Source organism: Neopsephotus bourkii, unplaced genomic scaffold, assembly GCF_033783945.1.
Source record: "Neopsephotus bourkii isolate Nb327-2 ecotype Australia unplaced genomic scaffold, CSIRO-AGI_Nbou_v1 NB_818, whole genome shotgun sequence".
Lineage (NCBI taxonomy): Eukaryota > Metazoa > Chordata > Aves > Psittaciformes > Psittacidae > Neopsephotus > Neopsephotus bourkii.
In genome coordinates, this window is record NW_026901314.1 from 174,366 (window position 1) to 197,146 (window position 22,781).

At 40.2% G+C, this 22,781-nt stretch overlaps 1 protein-coding gene across 4 annotated transcripts in view; it reads right to left on the reverse strand.

Moving 5' to 3' along the window:
* The window catches only part of MYLK3 (myosin light chain kinase 3), a 36,963-nt gene that overhangs the window by 14,052 nt on the left and 130 nt on the right, over nucleotides 1–22,781 (reverse strand). The window contains exons 1-4 of one of the 4 annotated variants that reach the window (XM_061355640.1): nucleotides 21,437–21,589; nucleotides 5,689–5,779; nucleotides 4,299–4,725; nucleotides 1,099–1,616 (exon numbers count right to left, since the gene is read on the reverse strand). In XM_061355640.1, the coding sequence (XP_061211624.1) occupies nucleotides 1,099–1,616; nucleotides 4,299–4,725; nucleotides 5,689–5,779; nucleotides 21,437–21,529 (1,129 nt within the window). In that variant the 5' untranslated portion in view covers nucleotides 21,530–21,589. Of the gene's footprint in view, nucleotides 1–1,098; nucleotides 1,617–4,298; nucleotides 4,726–5,688; nucleotides 5,780–6,765; nucleotides 6,892–9,228; nucleotides 9,900–21,436; nucleotides 21,590–22,781 lie in introns of those variants that run through there. The other 3 variants (XM_061355639.1, XM_061355641.1, XM_061355642.1) reach the window with 3 other exon arrangements.

The following is a 22,781-nucleotide window of genomic DNA, read 5'->3' on the forward strand; positions in this document are numbered from 1 at the left end:
ATACTGCCAATGCAAACACTCAAAACACAACTTTATACTCAAGTGCACTGCCCTCTCCCAGCCTTTCTTTTTGCTTTGTGCTCTCCACCATGCCAGAGTTATTATTTCTGCTTGAATTCACGCACGCACTGAAGTATCTGGATAACATTACGCGTGATTCCATCTCACTATTTTTAGAGTGGCATGTAAGTAAAACAACCATTGCATTTGCAGGAGCTGCAAAAAGGGATGTGCTGGAAAGATCCAAAACTACCCTGTTAGTTCAAGTGAGGGACTTTACTGCTAAGACCATTTTACAGATGAGGAATAAACTGCCAGGGAACAGATACCACCTTCTGAATCTCAACCCTGGTTTTATAACACAGAAGCTAAATCAGTTAACCATGATGTACTTAATGTCCAAGTTTTTCTGGGGTGAAGCTTCCATAAACACTCTTTGGTGTCTCCCATCCGAAACAATTTTACAATTAGCCTCCAGGTATCCTGGGCTGCAATTCAACATGTACTCATCTAATCTCCAGTCACTGCTGAGAAAGCCAGCTTCAGGTCAGGACATCTACACATGGAAGTACATTCTGAGACATATATATGCTGCCTGGAGAGAGTACTCCCTGAAACTATGCAGCTGAGTGTTCACACAGTAACTGAGATCTACAGCCAGTAACACAGCAAACACTACAGCAAGATACTCCTCCCGCAATATTTTGCTGGTCTCTGGATCTCCAGTCCACAGCTGCTGAAGCATACCTGGTTTGCATATTCTATCTTAAGGAATAAATGCTTTGATCTAAAGAAAATTGATTTTTTCAAAATGGCTCATACTTCTGGTCAATGGAACCCAATTTTATCTTAATGGAACCTCTTTTTTTTTTCCCCAAAAAAACAAATGCTTTAAAAGGAAAACTACTGTTACAAGCATTTGTACAAAGGTTAATTCAGTTATTTACATAGTCAAAGATATTCATGGCAAAATGCTCTCGAACTGTAATACACAGGTGGTCTACTGAGCACTGCTCCAGCTATTATTGTACATGTAACACAAGAGCAGCACTAAATCCTCAGTGTAGAAGTTTCTGAGAGTCACTGTGAGTAACTTACCGATGATCGTTTCATCCTGAGTGGGCAGCTCTTTGGTAGCTTCCAGTGTCTCAGCCTTCTCTGATGTCATTCCTTCACACTTGGATTCTCCCTTCTCAACATTGGTATCTGTTTGGGATACTTCTGCTTTTGCTGTTTCGTGATGGATTTTCCCTCCCACACCCAGATCCTTCACAGAGTCCTCTGCAGAGATATTCTGTGAGGTCATGGACTTGCATTTTAATTCTGATTTCTCTTCAACCTTTTTACCTGATTTGGGCTTGCTCAGTAATGGCTGTTGCTTTCCATTTTGAGGTGTAGGTTCATTTTGCTTATCAACCACTGTCATTTCTTGATTTGGATCAGTGCTAATGCTTTCAGGACTCTGTTGAAGTTTCAATTTGTCAGGCAGCTCTTCGGCTCCTTCCGCTTCTGCTGTTGTGGAGGGTGGGGATTTGACTTTGGGATCATTTAAGTTTCCTTCCTTGATCTTCTCAATCTTTTCTTTCACTTCAGTCATATGTACATTGATGGATATCCTGCAGAGCAAACAGCTGACATTTTATGCGGATGACTAGCCTTGCTTTTGGGGAGGGGAGGGAAGGAGAGGGAGGGGAAGAAAAATCTGTGGCTCCCAAATAACAGATTTCTACAGCAGTAAAAAAATCAAACTGTACCAATCCTTTTAGAAAATACAACACCAAGGCAAAAGCACCATAAAGTATACCTGTGTGTGTCCTCACCTGTGCGCGTGTCTGCTTTCTGCTGAACACAAAATGTCTCACACTGAAAAGTGTTAATCCCACATTTGAAAGCTTACCCACTTTATGTGACTATTACAGTTGGTCTAATAAAATGCCACTAGTCTGGGCTGAGAGGGGGTAGTGATTCCTTTCACAAATTACAGGCTGATCATCTAAATGGCTGACTGCTCATATGGCTCTACAAATCCAGAGGTTTGCATCCATTCCAGTCCTCTTCCATCTGGCTGACCTGCGCACTCAGACATCTGTGTTTGTGTCTTCTGATGGGACAGCATTTTTTTCATTGCCTTCTGTTAAAAATATAACTTCCATAAACTCTCATTCCATCAATACTGTTTTCTTGCCATTCTAGGTACTGCAAAAGTTTAATTCTTTTCCCCTCTTCTGTTACCTAAGAAGAGGATGTGTTAAAACCAATTGCCTATGCTCCTAAAACCCAAGGACATTCATGTGACAATTTCTGAGTCAACTGTCACTGCTCCAACTGTCATGAACACAGTCTGATTTCAGGGAGCCTGAACTAAAAATCGTGAAGTTGTAAAGCAGACTTTATGCAACAGCAAGTAAAGAAAATTTCTGATGTCTGGGAAAGAACATATCTCATTTTCACAAAACTTACTGCTCCTTTTGGTGGAGCAATGTTGTTACAAAAGATATTAGAAAATGCTACTGCTTTCACATAACAAGATTCAGAAGTGTCCCATTTTCAGCACCTTTAACACCATTGTGTTATGCTATGAATCTAAGCTGCACTCAAATGAGCCATCAGAGCAGCTCCAAGCAAACCCTTCCACTGCTATGTGGTAAAGTCTGAACTCAGCAAGACTCATCACTCCAAGCAGGGGAACACAGTGTCCTTCTGACACTTTGCGTGCGCTTACAGACCTCATTGAAAGTTGCATTCATTTTAGAGAGGCATTCACTACCCTCATGTGACTCCACACACAAACAAACAACAGGTTTCCTGCACAGGAAGGCTGCAGATTCCCTCCCCAGACCAATGTCTTTAGGGCTCATAAACCCCCTGTCCTCCCCAAACCAACCAGCCGCTTCAGAACCTGCTGCCTCTGCACAAGTTCACCCCAAGTTGATGAGCTCATCACCACGAGTTCATCAACGAGCACCAACTTCCACAGGTAACAGCAACTGTCCCCCCACTGCTTCCCAAACACCTTGGGCCATCCCTCATGCACAGAACAGGCAGAGCCTCCAAGGCAGTGCTCTGTGGGCAGCTGGGATAGACCCAGGGCACAGCACATACAACTACCACCCAGAGCCTACATCCCACAGGGAAAACAAGGGAGTCTGTGAGTCCCTCTGGGTTTACTGCCATTACAACAACCAGTTTGGAGGTAATGTTGCCTATAAACTGCACACAAAATTGCTCCTGAATGCTTGCAAAGAAGCCACAACAGTGAAGGATTCTATGCTCTAATGCGACATCCTGACACTCTACCTCTTAGGAGAAAATTATCCGTGTGACAAAAGTAATACCATGTTCTTATGTGGGCTTCAGACACCAGTTTGTATACATGAACAATGGGGAAATTCCACACTCAAAGTGGCATACATATATATTTATGTGCATGTGTGAGTGTATCACCCCACCCCTACATTCACATCTATAAACAGCTCTATAGCCACCAGTCCAGACAGAGAAGGCATGGCAGTTAAAATCTGCCACAGAATTTCTATCTGTTGGGGTTTGGTTTGTAGCATTTTTGGTTGTGGGGTTTGGGTGTGGTGGTTTTTGTTGGTTTGGTTTTTTTTTCTGTTATGTTGTTTGGTTGGTTTTTAGTTTGGTTTGGGTTTGTGGTTTGGGTTTTATTTGTTGTGCCTTTTTTTTAAGTTAAATGCATGGAATTAAAATCAAATCCTAAATAAATAGTTCAAAATAAAATGGACTATGAAAGGTATATTACTAACACCTTTATGAGGAAAAGATTGGGGTAATAGAGATTGTTAATAAATGAACAATCATTAAAGGTCATACCTTTAAGTGACCAAGGCATATAAAACCCATAAAAACAATGAGGGCAGCAAACAAAACAAGTAGTTTAGTTTTGGCATATACTAGAGAATACCTCAAATTCCTTTCACCCCCATGGTTATAGAACCAGGAAAGCAATGAGTGGTTTATAAATGTCCAAATACTTAAGCTCTACTAGGGTGGCACCTTTATCTCTAACATACAGGAAGACCGATCATATAAAAAAATTTCCCATACACCTAAGCACTCATTGGCTTCACAGGAATTTACACTGGACCCTTGTTGCTTTGATTTTTTTTGCCTTAACCATTTGTAAGGTCTCATCACTCTTATCGTAGCGTGGTTGTTTTTCCCCTGGATCATGTCTCGGCAGCAGCTGCCTCCATTAGATCTGGCTTTCCTTTTTTTTCCTTCTAGCACATGAAATGGTTTCAGCTCACACAGAAAGCTACCAACAAGGCCATTACCTGGTATGTGTCACTTCACACCCTGTGTCATATATAGCCCGGGATGTGGAGGGCACAGCTTCCCAGGATGCCACACTCGAAAATGAAGGTCTGTTTTCATCCTCTCCAAGTTTCTGATGAACAAGCTGTCTGTGGCACTCATCTAGGTCCACATCGTGTGCTTTAGCAGGAACATTCTGGTTGCCCACATGATCTTGATTTATGAAGGGAAGACCGTTGTGTTGATTCAAATCTTTGACACCAAGTTCCATTTGCTGTTTACAGCTCTTAGAGCTGTGTGTTTTGCCAGCACCTTCTACTACTTGCTGCTGTGCTGCTCTCTCCTTAACTTGGAGTTTGGAGTCAGTTTTTTGGGTTACAGCACTAGAAATGTTCACCGTCTCACATGCTCCCTTGTTGTCATGCAGTTTTTTCCTACTTTTGGTCTCTGAATAAAATAAGCCATTAATAAACTATCCTTGATAAAAGTGACAACAAAACAGAGAGGGAATAAAGTAACTCAGCACTCAAAATGACCTACACAGTTACACATCTGAAAAGGTACCAAGAAATCCCCCAGAAAGGTTTAAAATCCTTACATCGACAAGCTTGAGACAGCCATTATTAATGCTCATGGCTTAATCAGAGGCTTAATTCTCTGATGGCTGTTACAGACTGAACATGGATTTCCATAAAGCAAGCAAAAAAAAAATAAATGCAGGGCTCAAGCTCACTGCACCTACAATCTGAAATCACTCTGCAGGCAAATACAATGGGTAGCTCTGGCACTGCAGACCCATCCAGGACCCTCCTCACCCTGATACACCCTCTGCTTAGAGGGCAGAGACAGAATGAGCAAGACTCCAAGGGATGTCTTGAGGCAGTACCTCTTGGGTTTTCCTCAAAAAGACAAGGCGGCAGTGCCCTGACAGATGCATCCTAAACAGGAGCCTAGCCCTGATGTGGCAATGAAACTTGCTGATCAAAAAAAGATATTCCCAGTGCCAACATACCCCTTTTTCAGAGAGTGGAGGAGGGAGGGCTGGTTCAGATTTGTTAAGGGGAAAAATTTATTAGGTTTGCTATATGATACTGCCATTAACTTCGTGATATCTCTGAATGGCTACTGCTCTCAGTTTGGCTCATTGTAATCGCAAAGCAAAACAACCACAAAACTATACACCCAAAGGTGCTGCTTTTAATGTCTTGATTTTCCAGCATTTTGTGGTGTTTGATCCAGGGGACAATCATCTTTAAGGAGATGAGAACAATCCTGTTTTCCCAGTACTGGTCGACAAAGGTAGTTATATTTGGTTAATTCAGGTAGTGGGAAATAGCAGGCTATTAACTTCCAGATTGTCTGCTACACATTGAAGAGTCAAAGCTTGAGCATGCCTGGAGTAATACATACCTTGCGGAGGCTTCTTGCTTTCAGTTTGGGTTCCTCTGTTATTAAGCACATGCTTAGGTTTTGCACCACTCTCCTCGGGCTTATCTTTGGCCTAAAAAGGCAGGGGAACACAAAAATAGCAGTTATGGCCAAGAGCATTTATTTCCCACTAGGTTCCTCCAGCTGCGCAGGTATTCAGACTCCATAAAAGGATATCAACACCTCTGATTTTCTGAATTTTTAGTTACTACTGTGTTTACTCCCTTTTTGCAATCTCTCCCCACATTTGCATACAGGCATACTTCTGAAACAAGACAACACAGAAAACTACATTAGCTCTCTGCTTTCCAAAATTTCATCTGTCAGGTTTTCCTTCCTGTCATATTTACTCATATTCATTAAAAAACATTATCTATAAAACATGAGAGAGATTAGAAGAAGAAATTATAGGCTATTTCTGTTGCTTTTTCATCAGTGACTGAAAGATAAGAAATGTCTCTGAAGATATTGTTAATGTATTTGTCTCAACGCATCTAAAGATTCATGGTTTCAACTATGAAAGAGGTAATACCAAAAAAGAGACTCTGGCTTTACGGGAACTCTTGTACATGTACTTGACATTACATGTTTCACCTCTGACATGGTTAAAACCAGACTACTGTCTTTCAGAAATCGATTTTGATTTTTAAGCAAATGTTTTCCTCCAATTAAGAAAGCACAGAGGAGGGATATTTTGTAATAGCCCCACTAAACACTTCACACAGCAATACACTTGAAATAAAAGTAAAGAACTAGTATTTAGCAAAAAAAAAAAAAAGCATTACATGAAAATAGGAACGGATTAACATATTTCTTCACTGGTATATCGTTAAAAATCCAGTAATAAGCAGTCTCCTATCCTTATTTGTACAAGCAAATAAGTAACATTTAAAATATTTCCACAGACAACTGATTACAAGACTGCTGCAAAGCAGCCCCTTCATTTGTTAGTAAAAGTGCTTTAGGATCTGATACTTCAATCATATAGACTCCACAGAGCCCCCCAATTTCCCCTTCCCAGAAAACAGAGCACCCAAAAAGCAGTAAAAAAGTCATTACCATTTTTATTACAGCTCTAAGCAAACCTGCAACAATAACCAGGGGGAACATTATTCCTGCAGAATTCTACATGCAAAAAAAGCCTTGGATAACTGAACGTCTAATGCTGGTGGTTTTTTTCCATCTGTTTTTTAAGTGAAAAGTTAGGGGGTTGGATCCTGTGAGCTCAGCTCACGGTCTTTCATCAGTTTGACTCCAACTCCACAAAACTTCTTCCATAAGCATGCCCATGGCACCCCTGGAATGCTGTCATACCATCAACAAACAGCTTCACCCAGCAATGAAAACATCACCTACCCATTTCCATCCCCATACTGGGTAACGCTGCATGAAGCCAAGTCCGTGACAAGCAGCACACTGTTACAAAACAGCTAACGTTGGAACACACAAACAAGCCCGTAGCAGATTCTGTTCATGTGCAACCCCCATGCAACTGTGGAGCTCTCTGGACATGTCTATATTGCTATCACAGAACAGGCTGCAAAAGCCTGACCAAAGTTAGCACATGGCTTGGTGCAAGCTGATTTGTTTTTAAATTCACCTATGCTCTGCTCCACATTACTGCAGCTCAGTCACACACATACACTACTACCTCATTATTTCAAGCCTAGTTCAAATACCACTCAGCAGCCTGACATACCTTAAGCTCTTATAACTGACCGTATTTTCCAATTTCAGAAACTGTTCATGACCAGAAACAAAAAAAGGAGAAAAAGGAAAAAAGGAAATATAAGTAGTAACTTACATTACAAAATGAGTTAGCCATAAAACTCTCCACTTGCCCAATACGCATTGCCTGTTCTACAGCTGAGGCAGTGGTTAGAGCCAGGGACACAGACCTCCAGCCCATCCTAGTCTGTATCAGGCCACCAACAGCACGTCATTTCACCTATGGCTCTCTATCCCTCTATCCATAAAACCTGGATGAATGTCTGACCTCCTTCAGCCTCCTTTTTTGCAAACACAGATGAAGAGGCAGTGCTAGGTTGACAACTAATCCTGACAGTATGCTAGAAATCCACGTGAAACATTCCTCTGGTATCCCTCACGCCACCTCCATTTAAATCCCTTCTTATTGGGCTTCTCACTTAGAAACTGGAAGTCTGGAAACAAAATTAGTTTGTCATCTTTATGCTTCCCTTTGCCTGGCCACACTGTGCCCTGGTAGCTCACCTCAAGGTGTGAACCCTGCAAAGGGCTCGCTCTGTTCCCAGGCAGAGACTTGTAACAATGCAGCTTTAACCAAAAACACACCAAGATTTTTCAGATCTTCAAAAATCTGTAGAACTGAAATCGAACCTCAGGTAGAAGCTATCATTGCTGTTTAGAACTAAGATAGATACCTAATGTATGATTTACAGTTCTCAACAATAACTGAAACTCTATACATCCTTTTGTCTCATAACAGTCCAACTCAGTTGTCAGCCTCTGGCCCTTAAAAAGGGAGACAAGGAAAGCAGCACTCAAAGCCTGAAAAGATTTACCAGCATCTAGCATTGCCCTATTCTTGTAAAAGTTTAGGTTTACCTTCCACCAAAATATTTTACAGTTTTGACGAAAAATATTTGGATTAAGATACAAATGGACATTTGCGATTAAGCCAAGTTGTCCTTATGCCAATCACACCTCTACATACAAGGAGAGTCTTGGAATGAACAAAACTGTTCAAATTCTTGCCATTTCACCTTCTTCCTAGTGCAGGATACAAGCCATAATGAAAACTGAAAACTCCCATTAGCTAAATCCAATTCCAGAAGTCTGTAACTTTAAAAAGCTACATTAACCGATTCCAAACCACCGTATCAACTATGTACTACTCTTGCCTGTTCCTCCCTCACTGTCCTCAATAATTAAGAAACTTTCAGGAACTGATATATAGGAACTTGCAAACACAAGAACTATTTGATTTGATAAGTGAACAATGTCAATGGAGTTGATAAAGTCAAACTGTCATCATGAAGATGTAGCTAAAGACAACTTGGATGTCTAAGGACATATAAATCAGCTCTGTAATATGACCATAAGTCAGCACAGATTTTAGTAACTGGTGTTCTGTTCAGAACTCATGATCAATCAAGCAAATAGAAGCTTATTCCAAGAAAAGATGCTTCCAGTATGTTACTTACACTTTTCACTAAGGCTTCAATTCAGTCACTAATTTGAATGACATTGATGATCTTCAATCACTGGTAGAAGCTGAATTTCCCTTTACAGTAACAATCTACTTCTCATACTTGGTACACGATTGCCTGGAGCACTTTGGGAACCCCAGACATCAAAGCATGCTTTTGAGCCTTGGTCTCTGCCTTCAGAGCCTTGCAATTCACAGGTCACAGCAGTACTCTGTAACAGGATACTGAAAGGAAAAGCTGAACTCTTATGTTGTGCAAGAAGCCAGCAGGAGAACCTAAATCCCTGCTATATCACAAAGAAAAACATGAAGAACAGCAAAAGAAAACCAACCTCAACAAGGATTTCCAGCAGACTCCCCTTCTTCCAGGGCACAGTGCCTTTGAGAATAAAATCCACTACTTTAGAATTTTTTAATACTTCTTCTACAAATGTAATAACTTTATCCAGTGTATCAACCCTTTTCTCTATTTTTGCCAGCCTCTCCTTATGCTTCAAAGCATCTAGCTGGGCATCTTTCACCAATTTCAACACTTCTGAGCATACACTCTGGATGTCAGTCTGGTGAGTACTGTCCGATACTTTTAGGCCTATTTTCACTGCCTCTGTCTCATCAGGAGGTGCTCGGGACACTGTTAGCTTGTTAATGCCTTTTTCTACGTCATCAATGCCTTTGTTAATTCGCTGCAGTTTGCCTGTCAGATCTTCTTGAAAATGCAACAGTTTGTCCATCTTTTCATTCAAGAGGTTCAGTTTTTTGTCCATCAAACTTAAATTGTTCACTTTTGTAGGCTGTAACTTTGTCAGGGCATTTCCTTCTGCAAGGTCCGAGCTACCCGCAGACATTTTGTCCAGATAGCAGGATGTCAGATAGATCAGGCTGGCTTTTCATTAACCATAAATTAGAAAATGAAGATCTGAAAGTTCATCTTCTTTAGCTATTCCTACACCAGACATCCTCACTTACTGGAGTCGCTAGAGCGTATCATGAGATAGGTCCTGCACTATAGATTTATTTCTGTGTTATCTGTTTCTTACCGCATGCTTGCAAAGATGGAGGCAATCTGGCACCAGGGTGTATTTTCTTGGGCCTCCTTGACGTCACAAAACCATTTAACATTCTTTCTCGAGAGGCTGTTGATAGGCAAGCATCTAACAGCTGCCAATGCCTAAGCAGACCTCTGGAGGAAGAGGATTGTTTTTATGACCGGTTTTAGTTCTGTGACAGTGAAAAGAACTTGCTAGAGTATTTCTTGTCATTAAATAGGAAAAATATAAAAGTAAATCGGTGACCTTGTAATAAGGCTTGGAAGAATTCAGCTTTGCAGCATGAATGCAGAGGACCCAGGACAAGCAGAGTGTGCTTTTTAGGTTGGCTGGCACTTGAATTTAAAAATAGAGCACAATGACAAAGATCTGAAATACGTATCTAACACCAGCACGTCTTTGTCAACTGAAACATCTAAAATTAAATATTTATCCCAGCCTATAAAAATTAACAGAGTAAAAAAATCTTCATGAAGGCACAACAGAATTAGTCTAACTACTAGCCACAAAATTATTAAATCATAAATATTAAAGGATTTTGTTACTCAGCTGCTTTCACTTCTGAATCACAGCATGTCTGCTACAGAAATGAGTCATTCACTGCAGAACAGAAAGGTAGTCATGTGCACTGCATTGTCTGCCCCAGCTCTGATCGCTTCAAAACCATTAATGAATGCATCCATAAAACAGAGTAACAGACACTTCCAAAGGGTATGAACTGTGGCATTAAGAGATAAAGCAATTTGTCCCATCCCAGACACGACAATGTCTAGTTCCCCTTTTCACTGCTGTATGAATGTGGAGCAAGGCAGGGAAAGCACTGGGAAAATCCTGCTGCAGCAGTCTTGGTGCAACATAAGATACCCTATCAAAACCATGGGCTTTTAGATACAGAATGTCCCTTTGCCTCCAATCCCCTCTTCATTTTTTAGAACAGACGTATGAGAAGAAAGTGCTGTTCTTGGAATGAACTTGTATGAAATAGGATTTTCTATAAATTAAAATCCTACCTCTACACACTGCAAAGCAGTAGCAACATTAAAATTCTTGCCACTTCTGTAAGACAATGTTTTTTTACCTTTACAAAAAAAAAAAAAAAAGTAATGTTTTTATGTCTACCAACGCCCACAAACAGTAGCTAACTTCAGTGACATTTAGAGGCCAGTAACTAGCTTTCCAGAATATCAAAATCTTTGAGACCTGGACTCTCCATCACCTTGAAGGGAGAGGTTGAATAACAAGCAATGACTTTAAAAGAAAATGCAGCTTGTGAAAGCTGATGAGAGTCAGCTCCCTGATCAAAAAACGTTTTAAAGTCACTGGTATTTTCACAGTGCTCTGTGACAGAATGGCGTGTTATGATATCCCATGTAATCTTATTTCAATAATCAGCATACAATGCAGTAAAATATACAGCTCTGTCTTGAAAGTATAGGACATTGGCAATGAAAACTTTGCATTGCTACTAATACATTTAAATAATCAGTAATAAACAAATGCCTTTAAATAATTATTTCAAGTCTACAAACATGCCTAATGATAAATAAAACAGCCAACATTTTTATTAAATCAAGAGTACCAGCTGAATGTTGCCCTCTTAGGACAAAAAGGCGGCAGATTCATTAGATCGTTATATTTAAAGTCAGGCAACTTGCAGCAAATATTTCAATAAGGAAACTTAGCCAAACAAAGTAATCTGCAGTTGCATACTTGGAACTTCAGTTTCCACCACCAGTGTGCTATTACAGGCACAGCATGCATGGTCGTGAAACAATGCAAGTATAATAGAAGTGCACAAGTGGCCTCTGTGTGTATTTGTGGGCAAATGGGAGTCTTTGGAAATCGGGAACCAGCTTCTCATTCATTTAACAATTGAGAGCAAAAAGCATTAATGTTGCCCCACTGTTATTCACCAGTGTGTAATTCATGTAACTGATGATTTAGTCCTACTCACATACCACGGACACTAATGGTAAATGCTATTGCTATGTAAAAAAAAAAAAAAAAAAAAAAACCAACAAAAACAACCAAAGGGGACTCTCTGAATTTGTACTGTGACTGCAGCTTGAGGGCACAGTCCATCTCCCCCTCCTTCAGACTTGGCCACATGCACAGTGTATTCCAGCTACATGGAATGGTGTTCACCACCTAATACCTACTCACATAGTACACTGAGATGTGTAAGATAATGCACTATGAAGAATTCTTGCTACATGCAGCAAATATTTCTTGCTCGTGTGTTTGATACACAGATGGGGAAGATACAGCCCAGACTGCCTCCTGTTGATACAGCCGTTCAACTTGTAACACTACTTACATGATACTGTGCATCCATGAGCAACTGCAAAATTATGGGTGGGATGAGGGATAAAGAAAGAAGCCTCATTTTGCCCACAGTGGGAAGTTTTAAACATCTGTCACACAGTTGTTAAGATCACTTTTTCTTTTTTCTTCTAATTCCCTCCTCCTCTCTCTTCCCTGTAGAACTGCTGGCAAACACAGAATGAAAAAACAGCTCCAACAGATCTAGCTGATTGTTTTGTCTTCAGGATAATAATATGCTCCAGTACTGGAAAAAAAACTTTTCTTCTTTTTGCTTTGAATTACAATGGAAGGCAATTTTTGTTCAGAACATTAATCTGGTGCCCAAAGTTTGCATCTTGCTTGAGCAGTCTGAAGAGAGCATAGACAGTTTCAAGCCTTTCAATACTTACCAGGAAAATAGGAGAAAAATTCCTTAATTGCTTGACTCTGTATTACAGATCACAGTATAACCACCCTTAGACACCAAAAGAAATACAGTAGCAAAAGCAATCGCCTATTACACTCACTTTTTTTTTTTTTTTGTCAGGAGCTATTGCTTATAATGACATTTTGCAGTTACATATTGCAAACCACATGTTGCTTCTTCATCTTCAGCATCCCTGAAATCACTTCTGAAGAACATGAAGTGTTGTGTGAGCTCAAATACCAGTGAATCTTGCAGGAGCTCTGTAGATTGCAGAGCCATGCTCAGTCACCCTGTGTTTTCACTGGCAAAACAAACTGGTGATCCATGAGACTTCATCATAGTCTGGATGTAATTTAAAGTTTTTGATGCTAATTGGTCTCCTGTGGATTTCTGCTTGTTTCTTTCGGGTAACAAAAAAACCAAGCACCTTGATCTAGAGCATGTAGGCAACTGCCACCATTCCAAGAAGAGATGAACTGCAATTAACTTCTTGGATACCTTTAAAATCTCCAAGGTATCAAGTATCCCAGGAGTGCCAGAGAAAAGGAACACAAACCCTGGAGAACCAGAACTACAAGTGACCTTGAACCAGTGATGCCAAAGAGACTTCTATTCTCAAGGGGGAAATGAGAGTTTATTCTTTTTGGCTTCAATTCCATGTATACTCTCGCAGTCACAAAAGAGAGATGTCAGAAAACAAGAGAAAAACTCACATTCAACACAAGGAATCAATGATATGGCAGTTCAGTTCTGATCCCTCCTTCCTACCTCTGACCCAAAGGAAGGAAAAAAACCAAAGATTTTGGGTGAATAAAAACGTGAAAAGAAAAAAAAAAAAGATCTATAGCATGTACTGATGTACTAAACAAGAAATGTCACAGAGGTTAAAAAATAGGTACGTAAGTGAAAAAATAACCTTTGATATGGCCTAAACAAACCCAAAGCTTAATAGAAAACTTGATGGCTTTGGGAGAACTTTGCAGTGACTGCAATGCACAAAGTTCTAAGAAGATGAAGAATTCCACGTGGTTAAACATCAGGAGCTTACACAAAGGAAAAAAAACAAACAGCAGATAAGCTCAGAATGATCTGGCTGCACCTGCTGGACACTTCTCAGGCAAAAAGTGCCTTTTAAGTATTTAGAAAACAGCTATCAACCTTTTCAAGTTACACTGGAAATAGACTCACTGCTGCAGCTCACTAACATGAGCTTTTTAGTTTTCCCCAGCAAATTAAAGGGTAACTAGACTTCTTTAGGGTACCTAAACTTTTGAAGAATTAAGGCCTACACTAGTGAGTAATTTCTCATGAACAGCACGATTCCTAGACACAGAAAAGGTAATAAATCGTGTCCACAGAGTAATGGTGCAGCTACAGAACAATTCTAATGAGAAATGGCAAGCACTGAAATGGATATTGGCTCTAATTTAGAGGAATAACTTCCAAGGACAAGATATGCCATGCAGTCTGAATAAGTCTATCCAGTCCAACAGTTCGGTCTCCTGCTGAGATCAGATCTTACTAGGAACTGGCCTATGCCTGCTTTAGAAGGACGAGAACCTGACATTTAACACATCACTCATTTCGACCTTGGTTGAAACTCACCTGCACAGTAAAAGGGTCTGTAAGGCACTCTCAGTCTCCCCAGCTGACCATGGCATGATACATTTCCATATTGCCTACCTTACACAGCACAACATTACTGTAGGACCAGATCATCTCAATCTTAACAATCCCTATACAAACTTTTTCTCCCCCTTTTTCTATATATTTAATGACAGAAAACTCAAACCCAGGAAGTTACAAAACACTCCTGCAAGTCCTGACTTCTCCCTCCCCTTCTATTTTATTCTTCTCCAAACAGCTGATTCTAAGGATAATGCTCCCAGGCAGTGACACTGAGCTAAGGATAGGTTAACGAATCTGAGATCATGTGTAGTATTGTAATGCATCTCTGTCAAGCAGCTGACAGCAGATAGCTGAACAAATCAATTGTGACATTTCACTTACATCAAAGTGATGAGATGTCTAGATAACACTGTTTACCATTTGTCTACAGGGCTTAACAGGAACCTTTAAGTCCTTCCTCCAGGTTACTTTGCCTCGCAGGAGGCCAAGAGAGCACCTGCTGCCTGTCCACAATCATTCACCCCACCCCAAGCCTGTCATTCACAGAAACGACATTAAGAAGCTGTCTCAATACTTTTAATCTCAACTCTTTCAATTTTTATTTCTTTTTTGTTTTTAACCCAAGCACCCTCCCACTCCTCCACAGCCTCCAACAAAGACTCCTCTGGAAACTGAACAGAAAAATCATTTTGCTCACTCTGCTTTCCCTGAAATTCAGTGATCTTACAACTAATGCAGTGAGTTCCTTGTAAAGCCTCCTGATTTCAACAGTGAGACACAAAAGCTACCATTGGATTCAAGAAGCTCCAGCTCTTCACTTACAATATGCTTTCTCACTACTATTAAGAGCTCAGCAGAGAACACTAAGGCACTTTTACACCTCCCAAAAACTCTTGTGTCTATGGCAGTTTGCTCAGGTAGAAGGAATTGTAAGTCAGTTGGCATCTGCCATAATGCAGAAGCATAATGCAGAAGCAGCCTTGGCTGTGTTGTAATGCCAATAGGAATGAAATCAGTAAAATCAAATTCTTGTCACTGAAGTGATGCAATAAGCCTCTCAGTAGAAATATATACAGATCTGTTGCAGAAGGAAGGGATATCTCTAAAAAGGCTACTTTTCAGAAAAACCCCAAACTTTACATAATCCAGAGTTTGTTCCAAAACACACTGGAACTATCACAATTGTCCTTGCTGACTTGAAACAGGACTGGCTTCAAACCAAACCCTTCAGAAAAGGCTCTCCTCTGCCAGCAACATGCTTTTGTTTGAGAAGATGAAAATACCAAAGTGCTCTGTGCTTTGTGCTATCTTGTTCCCTTCCTGCTTCAGAAAATCTCTTCCGCTTCAAGTTTGAAAAATCACCACAAAAATGAGCATGCAGAGCTGCACTAACATGTTCATTTGTAACCATTGTTTCCAACTTCACCATTCTAAATACCACGAGTAACAACTGCTGTAAGAATGTATTTGGCTTTTTTCTTTGCTCCTCCACTTAGGTTTCCAAAGTTACAAGGCAGTAACACCATTCCTTCCGCTACCCTTCTGCCCTTTGCAGGCACTCACTGAAATATGATCACTTTCAGTACAGTTTTGCACTACATTTATTCAAGTGTTTGGAAGGTAAAACATTTTACTCAAATGTTGGCAACTCAAATCATGGCACTGGAATTAAGGAAATGTTCACAGACAGTCAGATGAGCAGCAGCCTCCAGCTACTCACACACACAATTGCAAACTTTTCGCATTGCAAAATCAGTCACTGCCATCATTTCAGGCCTCATGCAAGCTGGACTCTCAGCTACTGGTTTTTCTTTTCCCCTCACGTTTTCAGTGGACAGTTGCCATTGCAGCACAACAAATACCCAGTACTGTGCTCGCTGTTCCCTGCTAGTAACAGTCTTTACAGGACCATAAAAAATAAAAACAAAAAACCTCCTTGACATTGTTATTTCCCACTAATAACCAGAACACTATATTATGGAAATTCTAGACCAAGTAAATAGTTATCTGTCCTACAATAAAGCCTGTTATGTGCTACGTTCACCTGCTGATTTAGATCTCTGACATTTTGCTTTGACGTCATTCACAAACACAGGAATAACTTCAACCATTCAGGCTTAGTCTCAACACAAACTCTGCTTTGAAAAGGATTCCAAGTAAAAGAGTTTGTGTACAAGAGCTGGTGGTTTTGCAAACTCTTCTCAGTAATCAGATACTTAGAGAAGTCACTTGCACTTCTTTAGGTGAATGTTTAAATGTCTGTCAAAAAACTGCATCTACTTCAGATGGGCAAAAGATCTCCAGCTAAATTTACAGAGGTTTTCATCAAGTTGGAAGAAAGATACAGGAATTGAAAAAAAAAAATAATGCCATTTCCAGAAAAGCTTGTCTAAAAGAAAAATTTACCACATGCCAGTGGAATTGCAGAAAGCAGCTAAAAACAGGCACAAAGCTGTCCACAACAAGGAATGAGAAGGCAATTTTTAAAAGTTTATCTCTCTAAAGCAGACAGTTTAAGAACAGTTGGGTGTGAATTAGAAGTCTTGTATTAGGACCCCAGTAGTATGACTAAGCACAGTGATCCTTTTTTTCCATCTGAAGTTGGTCTCTTAGTACAAATCTCTAGTAAAAATAGAAATCCAGAGGATGCTTGGTGCAGCCATTTCCACTCACAGAACAATAACGCCTAGTGCTTTTCTGCAGAGCTTCTATCAGAACTCAGAAAGCTTTGCTTCTGAACCACTTTGCTACCCTAAATCAACAGCCAAAAGACTCCAGAGTGTTCATTTTAAACAACCATACTGAAGGTTCTCTGCACGCAGAGAAAGCTCCAGCGTTAAAAATACAAACCCATCAATTTTGCAGTTCTGCCATTCAATGACTGAGAAATTAATGTCCAGATGCACTGTAGAGACAGCTGTAGTATAAACCCAGATACACTGATTATCAGCACTACACTAAAAAAAACAGGCACCAGGTCCTGGCATCATAAAGCAAAAATCACTCAGAAAAGAGCAAGCAAATAATACTGTTGATAAAAGAGCCAGGATATACGTGGTTTGGATTTCATATCAAGCGATACCAGGGGTATTTTGACACTGAAGGCAGTGCCAGCCACACATACATCAAGATCTTCTGAACATGAGAAATTAGGAGAATAGTTAAAATGCTGGGCTGAATGCTGGAAAAGACTGCAGAAATATTCTGCAGAGGTAAGCAAGATACACCTGGCAAGACTATCCACATACAGTCCACAAAAATGGGGGAACAAATAGCTCCCTGGCTCTTGTTCAGCCACAAAAGCAGGAACATGAATACTTTGCAAAAGTTTCTCTGAAATGAATCTAGTGAAGAAAAGATCTGATGAAATTCTGCATTGGCCATCACCCACTGAAAAGTGCGCTGAAAAAAGTTCAATGCCCCCCAGCAGTGAATGGCAGCTTTCTACCTGGCTTACCAAGACAATCACTGACAGCCACAGTAAGAACTTCCTCACAGAACAGGATGACCCAGTCAGCCATTTGGCAACTTGCACCAATGTTCTCAGGCCTTAATGCTCATAATTCTGTATAAAACAAACCCAGAAACAAGGTCAGTCCATAATCAAATCTGCAGCAAACTGTTCTTTTTACAGCAAGAGAGGACAAGGAAAAAGCAATTTAAGCTGAGCCAATTCCACAAAGTGGTGGTAAGAATTAACGAGGACCCTGAAGCTGAAGCTCCCCACACCGGGCTTCTGGGGGACTTCAGCTGGAACTGGGAACAGGAACCTACCAAGAAAATATCCAGAACAAAGCTATTTATACAAAAGGGGCATTTCTTTTAAATTCTGTCCAGCCCCAGACAATGCCACTGAGCATGCAATGAAAGTGCTGGAAAGAATCAGGTCCCCGAAAAGAAGCATTCAGCACCTAATTCAGAAGCATATGTAAGTAAGTTTGATGAGCCAGAAAGCACATGTACTGCTCAAACCTGAAACTAAAATGAGGACACAAATGAGAGTGAAAAGTGAGCCACAAATATAAAGACAAGAGCAGGAGGCCCTGCTAGCTCTTGCTGTCACAACTCAATCCGGGGAGAAGGTGTAAACAAACTTGTTTGTAATGTCAGAGACTATATATAGTTTACTATTCTAGTTTCTGGGATATGAACGGTCTGAAAAGATACTCAGCAGAATATATTTAGACCGCAAACCACCATACACTGGTGCAAAACTTAAAGCAGTGCATATGACATCTTTCTCTTGAGTTCCCACAAAGTCTGGGAAGACAATATTAACAATCAAGATGGTCAGAAATTTTCCAGCCCTGTATTTTATTAAAACTCCCAATCCTTCAAAATGGCTTACTACTTCCATTGATCTGGCTTTTTATTGTTCAGATTGTCTGCCTTTCTGCTAGCTCTCCGGAGCAGCCTGCTCTTAGCCTGCCAAGGCTCTGGACCCACAGATGGCAGATTGGGCCTCTGCAGTATGCAGCCTGCCCCAGAGCCTGGGATCCCAGATCTGTCTGCTGAGCAGAGGAGTGAATCCCCAGGTAAATGCCAAAGCTGTTCAGCTCATGGGAAGGAAAAGCCTGAAGGAAATACAGGCAACTTGGCCTTCAGGCACATGTTAGAACAGTCCTATCACTGCCTCTCCTAACAAAGAGTCCAATGAATATGAAAAACACAAAAAAACTCATCTGTAGCTACAGGTATGAACTATGCTCTTCACAGACCATCGGAGCAGTAACAAACTTCCAAGTGACTTGTAAAAACACCCAGGCCACTGTTTGCAGAGCTGCCTACTGTTAGGAGTCCTCCCATAACACCAGGATCAGCTGAGCCAGCCACTTACATGAGTACTAGCAACCAGATCATCAAGTACTATACCGGAAAGAGACTGTGGTCAACAAACATGCAAACAACACGTTCCACACTGCAACCACTGACATCAGAAATGTATATACTCACCAGCTCCTGCTGGAATAGGCTCAAACCCACCTTACAGGCTCCCATTCCGCATAGGAGAAGGGAGCTCTCACTAGCGTTGATATTAAACTTACAGAGTAGACCAATTCTTATCAGTTTTAGTAAGAACTGCACACAAGGTCCAAGACGCTATTTATCATTATATGCTTCTCTACTGGTCTTACCCTGCAAAAGCATCCTTCTTTTTATAATGTTCCATGAATTTCAGTGCTAACTTTATGAACAAAACAAAGAATGATTTTCCAAGACATAAACGTAACAGGTGTGGCAAACTGGCCGGAGTGATGCAACCCAATGCAAGACATCCAAAACAAAGTTATTTTTGATTCTTAGCTCACTGAGGACTAAGAAAGCCAATAAATCAAACTAAATCTAAGACAGCTTTTACCTGTGGGTGACCTTAAAGTGTTGTCAGAAGAGAAGCAGCATTATCACTAGTTTTACAGAAAGGGAAATTGAAGCAATGAGTACAAAAGAATTACTCAGTCACCCAGCAGATCAATTACAGAGAAACAAGATACTCCGAATCTCATTATAGCCTTCATATTACTACAAAATACTAACTGATCTCCCAAAGCCAAGCCACAGAATACCATGTAGACAGATAACTGAAACATGACTAGGGAAAAGAAAAAGTGGAAAAGAACCCTGGCTCATTTGCTAAAGCTACCTTCTGTAGTCCTTCATTTGCACTCCTCCAGCAAAAAGCAAAGAGCAAAAGAGCCTATTTCAGGCTTTAATCTGGCTTTAATATCTTTAATGAAAACCTGAACATCAACCATTTAAACTCATCATCTGTTCAGCAGAAACAACAGTTTAGTAGTATATTAAAATTAATAGACCAAAATGTTTTTCTGCTATGCTGCCATAAATTGACAATAAATCATGTGGCCACAAGGGTATGAAATGTTGCTAGTCTTCTGAGCCATTCTGTTTCTTACGTGATAAATTATAACAAAAAAATAATGATATACTCTTGGCTATATTTAAATCCAGTACATGACATGACATTAGATGAATTTAACGCTTTGGAACAATATCCTGCTTCTTGAAATTAGTGGAAATTTTGTCCATTTCTTCAGCTGGGCCAGAATTGGGTTTATTACTGTTGGTTTAGTTCATCTACTCCACTGGCCCTTTAAAGGACAAAGATGATTACAAATATACGCTATTGTTGAAGAAAATACATATGGAAATACTTTATTCAAAATTTTTAAAGAGAATGGTCTTAAAATGACAATCTGATCCACTCTCATTTAAAATACAATTCCTACACCTTTTTTTTTATTTATTACTTGAACACTATTATATCTACATGGCATTCTTTTTAAGATTGCTTAAGTCCATTTTCTGTTTCTGTCTTCTCAGCAACTCAAGAAGTAAGCAAATGTAAACAAACCAAAGAAAAGAGAAATCGCATTTCCCCAGACTTCCTACCACTGTAGCAACTGAAACTTAACTCCAAATGCATGTTTAAAACACAGTGTGGTTTGATGAATAGCTTACAGTAGTAGAAAAGTAGATTCCTATTCCTGTTCCACCAGTGACATCTCTATGCCTCTCTCCTCTTAGTTTGCGGTCTGTTGATGCATGGTTAAGCTTTCAGACTCATTGTCTTTCATTCTGTTTCCTCAGACCCTTGCACAATGGGGTCCTGATCTTGCAACTTTAATTCTTAGCCAAGAGCACACATTTCAGGTGCTGAGTGCCCACCGCTCTAGTCAATCGCACTGCTTTTACCACAAATCAAACGGCTTATGCAGAATTTGGCTCTTTATTAAATCAACTCAGCCAACAGTTCATTTCCTTAAAACTCTCAGACATATGACAACTAAAGTAAAACGCTCTAAGAATCAACCTCCACATAATTCGAATGACAGTCTGGCATCTTATACTACAAACACACCACTTAGAATAGAAGTTTTAATGTGCCAAGGCTCTCACAAAAAATAAATTTCTTTACAAAGGCAAAGCCTTCCCTCATCATTTCAGAAACACCTCTGACATTGGCAGGTGCTTTGCAAGCCAAGAGACTACTCAACCTGGTCAAGAATGTCAGACACATACAGCTTTTTTCAAAAGTCACAGAAAACAATACTGCACCATCTATGAAGTTTTTACTTCCTAACTAGGCTCACAACAAAACACTACGGAGTCCCTTACCTTAAACCTCTTTATGTAATCAGAAACACAAAATCCTCCCATGCTCAAACGAAGGGACCTGTACAGGGAAGATTCTTGATATAAAGTTCCCATCCTGTTTGGCTTGTGCAGTGGTCACCCAGGTACCCTGCAGCCTTTTACTGAGTAAAGCTGCACAGCCTCCCTGGATCTTGCTAGAATTCTGCTTGTGTGATAAACCAGGCATTTCACCTTATCTAACACTGCACCAGGCATTTCAATAATTTCACTTTCTTATCAGCAGTACTAAGCTCTATCTATATCCCAGCAGCTCACTTCCTGAACTACTGATAGCAGCTACTGTAAGGTATGGAAACAATGGGAGACGACAGCCAAGCCTCTTGAGTCACTAAGAGTCCCTTCTTTGCATTTCTCTGTTCCTTTGCTTATTTTTGCTCAGTTTAATTTAGCTTTAGCTGTAACTCAATGACAGCATGTTTGCTTCAGCCACGCACTGACAAGACTGTCGGTCATTTGACTGTTCTTGTTTTCAGTGACACTGACTACTGCTCTATGATGTTTGCCTTAACATAACATGATTATTTTTGGTTTCTTTTATTTCCAATTTCTTCAGCATAAGAACAGAGGGACCAAAAGAATGAACAAAAAAGGACAAATATTCATCTTCCACCAGAAGTCACATACCCATTTATGCCTTCAAACACTGTTTCTACAGCCTGATGCTGCGCGCACTGAGCATTTACTTCAGTTTGTAAAATACCTTTCAATCAAACAGAAGTCTTCACACAAGTCTCCTACACAGTCCATCCAGGGGTTCACAAATATGTCCACACTTAGAATCTTTTAATTTTTTTTCTACCTGCTAAGCAAACATAATGCACGTAAATAATGCCCCTCTGCATGCATTTGGCCCTCATCTAATGAATTCCTTTTTATTTTGCCCTGTGTAAAATACATATTGTCTTGGAGTTCTTACCTAAATGATCATGTCAGTGGAATAGAAATATAGAAAGACAACAGATACCAGGATGCTGGATGATCTAAGAAGGAAACCAAGTTCTGGAGATGTAGATGCAAAACAGTCTTTCATCTGTGCTATGCATTCCTTTCCCACTTTGCCAACAAGCTGCAGTAGAATTAGCCCTCTTTGATTACTAGCTACAAGTGATCTAACATTAACATGAATCACATCAGGTGTGGGTATACAAAATGACAGCCATTCACTATGGACCAGAGGCCTCTGAGCAGATGTGGACAGCAGTATGTGGGCTAAGCACAGGCCACGTCTTCACTGCATAAATCAAAACCAAAAGCGTGTTTCACTACAGGATGAGTGCACATGCACTCTCCCCTAAAATAATCAAGG